The sequence below is a fragment of the Populus trichocarpa genome, chromosome 8 (assembly GCF_000002775.5).
Source record: "Populus trichocarpa isolate Nisqually-1 chromosome 8, P.trichocarpa_v4.1, whole genome shotgun sequence".
NCBI classification, from domain to species: domain Eukaryota; kingdom Viridiplantae; phylum Streptophyta; class Magnoliopsida; order Malpighiales; family Salicaceae; genus Populus; species Populus trichocarpa.
In genome coordinates, this window is record NC_037292.2 from 13115963 (window position 1) to 13128629 (window position 12667).

Here is a 12667-nt window from a genome sequence, read left to right on the forward strand (position 1 = left end):
AGTTTGGAATCATTGTGAAGGAATGTTTTCTCTAAATGTAATGATTTATAGCATATGACAGCCTAACTCTTCGACATGGAGATCCTCTATGATAAGAAATATTTTGATTATGCATGTATATATGGCAACAGTTTATAGAAATTATACATCCCATACTGTGTTCAAAAATAGAGTCCAAAGCTGTAGCAAATATGTCTAAATATATCGCATTTAAATTCTGCAGTAACCTTATCGGATGTATGAATTTAAACCACTCTAGTATCCCTAGCTAGGTTCCCATTCTTCAGTGCTCTCCGAGACAGGTAGGCTAAGAGCATTTATTTGATGATCGAGCTTTCTTCTCCTCCCACTACATTTCCATTGGTGTTGTCGATGATTGCTGATAACCTCTCCAAGAAAAGGTTAAACGCTTCTGGTGGACTAAACATACTGATTCTGACATATTTTGGATCAGCCCCAAACCGCTCCCCGCTTCTTCCTATTATCTTATGTTCTCGCAAAAGACTCTCCCAGTCTATACCCTCCTTGCTGTGCAACCATGCAAAAGCTGTTGGCAAAAAAGCAAAATATATTAAAAAATCCTTTCAACTGATGAGCATACAACAAAGTTAGGTTGTCCTATTTCAAAACTAATTAATAATAATAATAATCATCTTATTACGAGCATTACCGGGATTTGAATCTGTGTACTTCCCGGTGAAGTTGCAGTAATCTTGTGGGAACTTTGGCAGACTGAAGATTTTACTGTTTTTGACAACATTTTGCAGGCTCTCCCGTCTTTCTCTCATAATTCTATGGCTATACTCGAAGAAGTTCTCTGAATCAGCAGTCCTAAAGTGTTGACAACCTTCGCTGAGTACTCCAAGAATCTTGGCAGCTCGAAGCTGGGATTCTTTGGATACACCAATGGAGCTGATCTGCATGTATTCGGTCATCTTTCTAGCTACCTCTTTATCCTTGACAAGTGCCCAGCTTCAATTTGGAAACAAAAGAATTAGCAGAAAGGAACAAGATGAACTACCAAGTACGTAAACATACTTTAAGTAGAATGACATGTATATTATGGCGATTTTCTTATCACTTTCACCAACATTAAATCATGGCATTGCGACCTTCTCTTAACAACGACGTGATTAGAGTGGAATATATACGTGTTGCTCACCCTATACGGGAGCCAGCATGTCCAGTGCATTTGGAAAATGTGAACAACATGATATCATGATCCAAAGGGTGAGTAATGGGCGTGTATTGTGGCCAGTAGTAGGCCAGGTCATACACAAGCTTCCCTTCCCCGAGGTTCACCACAGCTTCTCGGATAGTACCATCAGGGTTATTTGGCGAGGTTACGACCTCAATATAAGGTCCATCCTTATCAAAGGTATGTGCATCTCCTTCCCATTTATAGAGTCCTGAACGCAGGAATTCTGCCTGATCCTTATATCCCTGCAGGTAATAAATGTCGCAGCCACATGTATCAATTAATCTTGTACGGAGAATAATCGACAGAGAGAATTCATCTTTCCTTTTTTCACTATAGGCACACCACGAGGTGAGAAACTAGTATACAATTTTTTGTTCAGTTAAGTAACATTAACATGAAGAAAACTTGCTAACACCAATGGAAGCATGCAATCACATTATTGAAGCTTTAACCTGTAGTATTAATTTTATATATATACACATGTGAATAATATGCATGCATGCAAGCAGTGAAGCATCTGCAGCGATGTTGAAAGACAATTGCATATAATATAATTAACTTGAGAACTAATTAGTATTATAACATTAATATTATTAAGCAAGCGCAGGAGGTTTTGCAGCACAGTTTATGGTAAGTGTGCTAACATCGATCCAAGATTGTGTGCTCCAAGTATCGCAAGTACTGTTGTAAATTATAAAGGTTAGGAAGTGCAGAACAGGGAGACGGATTGTCTCAGCACTTTGATTTGCTATTTTATAATAATCAATTGTCTTTGTTCCTGCTCTCCGACGCTCCAAACACCAAGCACAAGTTCTCCCTGGCTTTGACACAAACCAGACATGTTCACGTTACAAATATTAGTTTCTCTTTAAGAAACATGTTGGGCTAGGGCTGGCTATTCTGTGTCTTCCCCCTCACTCGGTCTCTTTCCTGTTTAATTCTCTCTAGTCTTGGCCCAATCAACCCTTAACTTCAACCCAACAGAAGGTAGGAAAGAAAAAAAAAATGAGAAAAAAAGACCTCGCACCTAAATCTCTCTAAAAACGCTTATGTTCCTATTTATTTATTAGAAAGTTTAATTTTTTTTTGGAAAGTCAATTCTAAAAAAATAAAATTTAAAAAAATATTTTCTGATGTTGTAAAATTGTAAAATTTTAATAATATTGTAAGATTTTTTGAAAGAGGTTGATTGGAAGGTAGGAATTCAAGATTATAACTGAGTTCCATGAATAAGTAATTAAGCTAGTATTAAATACTATCTAATAGACTAATTAATCTATGAGTTCAATTCAAAATAAATAAATTAGTTTGGCGAGGGAGGGAGGGGTGGAACCAGAAATATAACTAGTATCAGGGGTAACTAAGAAGATAAGCAATTTTTGGGATATAAAACATGTTAAACTGAAAGCTATAATTAAAACTCTTAAAAATTCTATTAATAAAATGTAAAATATTTCAGGATTTGGGATGCCATGCCCACTTTTCAAGAAATTTGAAAATATTTTTTTATTTCAAATTATTTTTTATTTTTTTATCTTTTTGATTTATGAATATTAAAAATAAAATTTAAAAAATAAAAAATATACTATTTTAATATATTTTCAAATTAAAAATATTTGAAAAACAAAGAATATAATCATCTTAATTCTACTGTGAGGGGGTAGCTACGTACCGAGTAATAAGGAGCAGCAGCCACGAGACTGACGGGGTGACTAGCGGAATAGCCATCTCTAAGCAGTACTCCACACCTAGGGGCCGTCCTACAGCATGTGTTGGAGGTGCTATGGCATCCCAAGCTCAAAATTGAGCACCGACACTCCTAACAAGAGTGTTAGGAGAGATGAAGAGAACCCATATCTTAAAATTAAGACACTTTTAATTTTAACTTTTTTTGGAATTGGTTGGATAATAAGTATTTTTTTTTTCCAGTTTAACGTGGGTGTTCGGGCCAGCTTGTGCGTACCTTGACTAATCTCACGGGCCCTGAAGTTAACGACCATGTAAGCCTCCAATGACCATCATATGAGCAATCACAAGGCTCGAACCTGAGATCACATAGGGAGCAAAACCTCTTGATTCCAATCTCTTACCACTGAACCACCACCGGTTGTTGTTCTTGAGCCTAACTTTGCATAAACTTTCCTTGTTTGGCCACCATTTATGTATTGATTAATGCTATGCATTAATGACCTTTGATATTAATGATATGCTTGAAATATTTATCATTAACTCAACTTTCTAAGCAAGTAGATATTTTTTATAATTTTTTTTCCTTGTCAGGTAAATTTTTTTCCAGACAGGTTGATTGGAAGGTACGAATTCAAGATTATAATTGAGTTCCATGAATAAGTAATTAAGTACTATCTAATACAATAATTAATCTAAGAGTTCAATTCAAAATAAATAAAGAATATATAAGTTAGTTTGGTGAGGGAGCTAGGGAGGGGCCGGTGGAACCAGATATATAGCTAGTATTAGGGGTAACTAAGAAGATAAACAATCTTTGGGATATAAAACATGTTAAACTGAAATATATAATTAAAAAATTTTAAAAATCTATTACTAAAATGTAAAATATTTCAGGATTTGGGATGCCATGCCCCCTTTAACTTAGGTCCGTTTGTTTTTGTAGCATGGTTGTGCTTTTCAAGAAATTTTAAAATACTTTTACTTTAAAATATTTTTTATTGTTTTATCGTTTTCATTTATTAATATTAAAAAAAAAATTTAAAAAAAATTATTTTAATTTATTTTCAATTTAAAAATGCTTTAAAAAATAACTACGTACATCATCAAACATTATACAGTAGTTGTACTGTGAGGGGTAGCTACGTACCGAGTAATAAGGAGCAGCAGCCACGAGACTGACGGGGTGACTAGCGGAAGGAGAAGAGAGAGCATATAGAGCAGCCATTAAGAGCTGTGTTGAACCGGTCCCAACCACGATGTGGCGACCGTCGGTGACTGCATTTCCAACAACACGATGCAGTCCCTTTATGGCATCGCCAAGTTGTGGCTGCAAAAACCAGCAAATGTTGCTACTATCACTGAAATAACTCATCAAATCACACCCTCCAATCACCAGCGTACACTTGTCTCCCATCTTCTTCCAGTATGGCTCGAACAACGTTGGATCGCCCCTGCAATATAGTTCCATATATATTTATGCACCACTTTCAAGTACCTTATTAGTCAGCTAGCCATTCAAAAATAAATTTTATAACACATATATATGATCAAAACTGTGAAACCCTAAATGAGCAGCTAGCAACCAGAGCAGAGCCAGGCCATTGCACCAGCACAGCGTAGGAAAACAGAAGGTGGTTTGATTATAATTATAAAGAAAATCTCAAGTGCTAATAATTTTTCGAAAGAAGAACAAAATAGTTGATTTGACAGGATCAATGTTAATGAAGGTGAACTTACTGATCTAGATTGATTATGGAATCTGGTGAGAGGCTTGTCTCGGTGGGCTTATTTTGGTTATCGGTTGCTCCATTCTCTGAACCACCCATTTGCCTTTATCGTTTCTTCTCTCTGGAACTTGAATTACTGTTGTATACAGTCAGTGCTTCTTTTTTTGAGATTTTAACTACTGTATATGGAAGTGTTTTTATTTTCATTTAGTCTTCTGGATTCTGTCATGGATGGAAAAAGATCTAGTGCCAGAGAAGAGAAGAGGTTTTCTGTAGATCTCCTCCCTCCTACATATATGCATCCGATTTTCCTCGTATCCCTGTTTTCTTTTTATAGGAGGGTAAGAGGTATGATCCATCTAGTGACTTCCCTTTATCCAAATATGAGACATGATACATGTTTAATATTGAGGACAAGCAATTCAGTGTGTGTATATATATATATATATATATTGTGAGGTGCATTTTAATGCATGCAATTTTGCTTGTTTCCAACTTTCCATCCATGGCTTCTCCTTCCATATTATCAGTGACTGGAAGATGCAATGCAACCAAACATCACATCCGTGATTGTTGCTAACCCCGTCCATGTTTATCCATAGACACAAACCTTTTAAAACAGGATTTGATCGTATATACGGAAGTTACGCTTCAAAAAACAATTTTATATAAATATATCACAAAAATTTATTTTTTAAAATTTATTTTTTGCCTTCAAACATTAAAACGATTTAAAAATATTAAAAAATTAATTTTAAATTAAAAATATTGATTTCAAACAAAAAATAAAAATTGACCACCAATATCAATTTCCCATGGAGGACTAAAAGCACGATTTAATCTGTTGCCAACATGGAACTATTATTTCTGCAAGGCTACAAATTAGACAAGTCATCACCAGAAAATAGAACGGAAACAGGATGAGATGACTGTAATAGAAAGCTTAGGAGTGTCTTTCAAGCTGTGACCTCAAACCAGTTTTAACGTTGCTGAAGATGGCAATTCCTTACAAAAAAAATTACATTTTACAGAGACAAGTGAGGGAGGCAAAGAATTGTGTCCTTTGATGGGTTTTGTTTTCCTGGTTGTATATTGTAAAAGACTCTGAACTATTGATGGATTTCGTTTGGTAACGTTTGTCGACTCTTCCTACAGGCATATTTTCTGCAACGCTCAAAAATACTATCATATATCATATCGAATTGAATTCCTGCTCTATCCCTATTCACAATGAACAATATGTGATCACCTTCCACAATCTTGTAATACCTGCATTAAACCAGATAAACCTCCATGTTAGCTTAGGATGGAGTGCAAAATGATTACTGAATCTGAATTTAACATATAAATAGAACTAAAACTTGACTCCGCTTATAACTTGAATTCAACAGTTTTCGCGTGTCCACTAAATATTGAGATGCTTTTGTAAAAGTTCCCCAAATAAACTGCATGTGTAAGCTACCTTAACAAAATATCTATTTTTTCTTTCTTGAAGCAAGCAGCAAAAGTTAGGGGAATCATTCTATAAACATGCAAGGAGCAAGAAGGCACGACTCTCAAAGGAGAAAAATGGGCTTAAAGTTTCATGCCTTCAGAGCTCTTGAATAAAAAAATTTGTGATAACCATGCACATTTCGTGTGACTCTAATGGCCTCCTTCAGCCAATTTTCATCTAAACACCCTTGCAATTTTTACTTTTGCAGATCATATACGGCATGGCAATGTACTGTCTTCTACTAGTTGGTAACATAAAAATGCTGCAGAATAGAAGGCAAAATTTCATATAGTTTTAGAGCTAAAATAGAATGTCTAGGGATTTGGAATGTCTTATCTGAAAAACTCGAATGACAGGCATTTGTATGGCTGCTACTCTGTAGCTATTGTTAAATGTTTATGACGTAAATACTCCATATAACAAAACTAACTATTTTTCATGACTAAGCTTTATGCTAAAAAATTACATCTATGTTAGTAACTGAGGTTAGCACATGGCCTATCCAACTATCCAAGACAGACATTGGAAGTGTTAAAATTAAACAGGCATTCGCATGCAAGGGTTGACACATTGAATAATATCCGACAAGATGACTCGGGTATTCATTAAAGGTAGCTATTGTTTTGTGATTTACTAAGCAAGATACAGCAAGGAGAACACCTTGCATCATTGAACATAATGAAGGGTCCTGCTAAAAGAATGTGAGTGACTATGTTAGTATTTAAGTATCCATCCAAGACAGAGACATTGAAAGTGTTATAACTAACCATATTCCTGGCTGCAAGGGTTGGCACTCCGAATCATGCCCAACAAAATGGCTTGGATGTTCAACTGGAATACGAGGGTGGGTCATAGATATGGTGTTGAGTGCTCCATCATTGTCCTGCCAATCCTCATCCCTGTGCACACATTCACTCAAGGTGTAAGCAATCATGCAATTTGATTATGCTTCTCAGATGTTTCATTGCTGTTGAAATTCAGTACAATGTTCTATCTCCTGAATTCTTGCTAGAAACTAAGCATATCACAGAAGATAATTCATTTGGGATTCTACAATCGAAAGACATGTGCAATAGTCCTCACAAGCTCACTGATGATATAAGTAAAATTTGATTAATTAAAAATATTTTTCATTAATGATATGAGAAAATGAAACGTGAAGTCAAAGTCATTAAAATGATCCTAATATGAAACATTATGTAATTATAGGAAAGCTTTTGCGTTCTATTCTTAATTAAATCAATTGCGAGTGATATATTGATAAAAGAATGCACCTGTATCCTTTATAAGGGGGAAAGACATCTGGAGGATGACGCCACTGGCTCATCTGCAACACTCTTATAAAAAGCAATGGGTGGATTCCAAATATGCCTGAAGGAACAGTGATACCGAAGATTCTTTTAGTGCGTTTGGTGGCATAGCTGAAATAGTACGTATCAGGGAAGGTTTGTAAATGGCAGTTGAGTTGCATAGACCCTTGAATTGTAAGATCAGGAAGTATCCAATCTCCAGAAGCAAAGGGTCCTGCATTCCCCGACAGGCAGTCAATAAGACCAAAAATGCCCATTTTTTTCCAGGAAATGTTGAAGTGATCAAATCCAAAGTTGTAGTAAGCCTTCAGCCAAGCAATGTCAAGCCAATCATAAATTATTGTTCCTAAGCGACAGAACTGAAGCAGGCAAATTGGTTTCATGTTTCTCCAATCTTCTGGCCTGGAATATTGAAAATGCAGTCCCAAATTTAGATGCAAATTGATAGAGTTCTATTCAAGAGCAACTAATAATGAAAAGGGAGTGTCAATTAAATACAAAGCAGAATTTTTCTTTGAGAAAAAACAAAGGATATGAAAAGGGAAAGAGGAAAGGAAAACATCGAACCAGAAATAAGGGTTTCATTAATTCAACTACCACATCATTTGGGAAAATCTCTAAAGAAGGGGGTGAATACCAGTGTTTGATTATTTTCTGATTACCAAATCTATGGTAGTATATGCTCAGTCATTAGTGAGAAAATTAAAATAAAATATTTTATATAGGCATCATTGAGTCCCAAATCTTGCAGCTACATACTGATGTCATTAGCAATTTCAAATCATTCTAATTTTCTGCACATTGTCAGTAAGACAATATCGTTTGAGTAATTGAAACCTTAAGAATTCTAGAGAGAAGTTTCAAATAGAAGACCAAGTTCGGAAAGCACACTCACTGCATCCCGTCTAAGTAGGTCCTCGTAGTCCCATTGAATGCTCCGGACACGGAGGTGAGGCTTAGCACCCATTTATCAGAAGTGTTCTCATACCCCTTAAATGCCTACAAAGTCATCATGAACAAACATACAATCAAACTTGAAATTCTAAGACATTCTTTGATGACTGTTCAAAACATAAACTAGACTAACCTTGTCAGCAAGCATTTGCTGCAGTACGCGAACAACCTGCGCCCCAGCAGAATGCCCAACAAAGTGAATAGGGTGATCCTCATCCCATTCAGGATAGTGCCCTACATTCCAATCACAACAATCAAAGACATTTCAAACTTAAACACAGATAATGATCGAATAGAAAAGACAACATAAAGAAATAGTTCAGAAATCAAAACTAAATTTTTTTAAAAATAAAAGAAATGAAGGAAGATCATCTAACCCTGTTCATAAATCCGTCCAAATTGTGAGTGGCCATAAGCCATGCTGTGTTCTTCACCATAATCAACTTGCCCACCTTTCAAATAATAGAATAATTCGCGTGCCCTGAAACCCAGAAAGAAGAAGCACTCGAATGAAGAACAAACCAAAGAGAATGTATTGCCAAAATGAAAACCCCTAAATTGCAAGCATTTGCTAACTAATTACCTATCATAGATGCTCGTTAGAGACCCCAAATCAGGCACCAGGACCCTCTCATCTTTCTTCTCTGCTCCAGCAAAATACGATAAACCTCCCAATCTCTGGAACCAAATAGAAAATCAAAACCCCGTGGACCAAAAGGAGATTTATTTTAAGGCGCAAAATGCAACTAAAAATCTATTTAATATATCATGACAAGAAAAAATAAATTACCCCTTTGCCAAATCCAAAGATTCCATGAACCAACACAATAGGTGGCAAGTCATCAACGCTGGTCGTCGTCTTCGTTGTTGATGAAGATGTCGTCTCTCTGGTCTCCTCCTCTTTGACAACAACATGCACATTAGGCTTGGAAAACCATTCATTCATAGCCTGTGAAAGATCACCAGCCAAAGCTGTGCTAAATATGTAAAACCCAAATAGCAAATGCACTACCGCGCTTACAAATAGCTCTGTTAAATGCAGAGCAGAAACCCACCACCTTATCATTTGGTTTTTCAGCCTACAAATTGAAGAAAAGTAATTCAAAGCAGCAAGAGCCTTCTTCAAAACCAAAAAGTAAAAAGTAAAACACAGACTCAAAAGAAGCCTCCTACTCCTCCTCCTCCTCCTAAAAGGATCAAAATTCTCTCATCAACCCCTCCTATGATTCATAAAAAAAAAAAAAAATTCATAGAACGAAGCTGTTGCTGTTGCTGTTGATGTTGTTGTCTGTATATTTATTTTGATAAAATGATTAAAATATTAGTTTCCCACAATTTTCTCATTTCCTACCTTACATTTATATAAGAAAGTCTAAAACCAGTCCAGCAAGCCAATCACACACGTTTTACTCGTCGTATTACTTTAATTTTTAAAAAATATATATATGAAAATAATTTTTTTATATTTTTAATATTAATATATAAAAATTATTGATTTAATATTTTCTTATGATAAACTTATTTTTAATATGTACATGCACGGCACCAAACAGCCTCCAGAATTCACTCAAAAAGTTTGGTCTGGGTTGCTGCCATGTGTCTTCGTCGTAACCACTGCCCACAAGGAGGGACCCCACTATTCATGGGAGCCTAATCTACAAAAACTTAGCCTCTCTAATCTCTATTGTTTATAAATCCAGGAATTTAGACTGTGTTAGTGTTAACCATAGTTGTTAAGTGAAGGAGTTGACTTGAGAAACCCATAACTCGAAATTAAATTTATGTTGACTATAAAAATATTAATAAGATTGATTTGCGACTTGATTGATTTAATTAAAATTAATTTAAACCTTGGTCAGGTCTTTTTCGAGGAGATCTTTCCCAGCAAGAAAAATTCACATTGTTTTAATAAAAATAATTAATTAAAATTAATCTATTAGCTCAGAAGTTAATCAAACAACCCAATAACCTTAATCTTTTCGAATAACCCCCTGACCTGCTTACGTTGTTAACACCCTTTGTTATTTGTGATGATATTTATTTATCTACGTGGCGAACCCGCATTAAAAGGAATTTTAGTGGATACTTTATTACTCTTACTTTATTTTTCCAGGTTTAAGATGATTCTAGGCGTTTCTTTCTGGGGGCTGTTGCTGAGCTGTATCGAGGTGGAAGGTTTCCTACAAATGAGATTATTAAATTAACAAGCAGCCCCAAACTATATCTTAGCCTTATCCTTTTAAAATCGCTGTCCTTCAAAATTCAATGCTGCTAGCTCTTGGATATTAACGCCTACGAGCAGCCTGGAAACCATCTTCTACATTTATCATGCCATTGTTGGTTCATTATTTAAAAAGATATTAAATTATTTTTTTATATTTTTGATATACTAATTTTAAAAATTAAAATAATATTATTTTAATATATTTTAATTAAAATAATATTTTTTTATCGTATCACTAAACATACACTAAGTGCCTATTTGGTGTTGTATTTTTACCCGTATTTGGGTGTATTTTAAAAATATATTTATCGAGCATTAAATTAATATTTTTTAATGTTTTTGATATGTTATATAAATAATTAAAAAATATATTTTACATCACAATACGCATTAAATAACCATAAATAATAAGTATTAATGCATCGAAACAGTGTAGGGATGAGTGTGGTCCGAGTGCCTACAAACCATTTCCAATTTGAAAATCTTAAGTAAATATCTTGGTATCCACACGTTGCCTGTTTTTTACTGGTTTAAAGTTTTCAAGTTCTGTTATATATAGATTTCAACACAATGTATATAATCAATATTATTCATTTTTATTTTGATTTTTAATTTTAATTTTTTTAAAATATAATTCTTTTTTTATTAACATGGATATCCGGGCCAACTTGTGCGTACCTTGACAAATCCTACAGGCTCTGAAGTTAACGACCATGTAAGCCTCCAGTTGTTATCATATTAGCAACCACACGGCTCGAACCTGAGACCACAAGGAAGCAAATCCTTTATCCTAAATATTTATCATTATCCACCTACTAGATGGTTTTTTAAAATATAAATCCTAAGAAATATAATAAATGTATTTAGATGATATTTAGTCGTTGATGTAAGGATACTCGTTGATTTCTCTTAAATTTATTCAAAATTCAATAAGCACTTCGTTAGACTGCTGGAGTGTAATACACGCGTTGGGGAAGAGTGTTCGAATTGGCTTTTGTCACGTGGAAAATGATCGGTGGATGGCAGCCATATGCTCGATGCTTTCTTCGTTTAATCAAGGGGAAAATGGACTGGACCTTCTCGTGACTCTGATGATTTCAATTCAACCCCGCCCTGGTGGCTGGCTGGTGTTTGATTCGACTATTTGCCTGTTTTTTCATAAGAAAATAATCCGTACGTATTTCAACATCTTCGATTTCTCTTTGGTTTCGGTTTATCCGCCGCCTGATAGAATCAATACCGTTTTGAAGCAAATTGATTCTTTTACACGTAAAATATTTATAAAAAAATTCTAAAAAGAAATATTTTTTTTTTTAAAATGATTCTAATATTCTATTACATATTGTTATGGCAGAAACACATGGCGCTCATAAGACACGGCTCTATAAATTAGTTGTCCTGTTTAATTAATTAGGCAACAACTTGCACATGCCACTGACAATGGATGCGTTTTGGATAAAAAGAAGCGTTCGAATCGTTAGTGTCTCATTACTTCCAACCATATTTATTAAATTCAGCCTGGTTATATGGTTGGTTGCAGGTTAACTCAAAAAAATTAAAAAAAAAATATTTAAAGTTTTAATATTTTATATATAAAAATTAAAAAATAATTCATGTAGATATTAACTATTAATAAATTATCATATCTTATATTAAAGTTTATTTATTCAAAAGATTCATAAATAATTGATCATCCATTATTCAGACGTTCAAAAACTCAGGTTTTGAAATATCATCAACTATATATAGTGTAAATAGAGAAGTTTAAAGATTATTTTATAATGTTTTTTTATTTTATGTAATAAAATTAAATGTAATTTAATTTTGTTAATTGGTTTTTTATTGATATAGATTAGAAATTTTGGTAATCTACCTGGTTAGCTTTCTTCGATTTTTATTTGATGGGATGACAAATAAAATTTTATAACCCAAATATGTGAGGAATTAAAAAAAAAACATATATAAATAAATTTCAAAAGATTAAAAGAAGAAATGAATTAGTTTTCTAATGATGAAATTGTATTATGTGTCTATAAATTCTTTAATATGATGGTTTTCACTTGATGA

General features: G+C 34.2%; 2 protein-coding genes across 2 annotated transcripts; both read right to left on the bottom strand.

Annotated features, from left to right (window-relative positions):
• Positions 1 to 89: 89 nt before the first annotated feature.
• LOC112328448 (L-tryptophan--pyruvate aminotransferase 1) lies at positions 90 to 5383 on the bottom strand. Its single transcript, XM_024607001.2, has 5 exons — positions 4628 to 5383; positions 4038 to 4341; positions 1163 to 1443; positions 671 to 972; positions 90 to 547 (listed from the first exon to the last, which is right to left on the bottom strand). The coding sequence occupies exons 1-5, from the start codon at positions 4714 to 4716 to the stop codon at positions 318 to 320; spliced, it is 1206 nt and encodes a 401-aa protein (XP_024462769.2). The 5' UTR covers positions 4717 to 5383; the 3' UTR covers positions 90 to 317.
• A 139-nt stretch (positions 5384 to 5522) lies between these two features.
• On the bottom strand, positions 5523 to 9707 carry LOC18101688 (uncharacterized). The gene is made up of 8 exons (XM_006379946.3): positions 9167 to 9707; positions 8960 to 9054; positions 8754 to 8857; positions 8510 to 8610; positions 8318 to 8421; positions 7387 to 7824; positions 6880 to 7011; positions 5523 to 5886 (listed from the first exon to the last, which is right to left on the bottom strand). The coding sequence occupies exons 1-8, from the start codon at positions 9440 to 9442 to the stop codon at positions 5727 to 5729; spliced, it is 1410 nt and encodes a 469-aa protein (XP_006380008.2). The 5' UTR covers positions 9443 to 9707; the 3' UTR covers positions 5523 to 5726.
• Positions 9708 to 12667: the final 2960 nt, after the last annotated feature.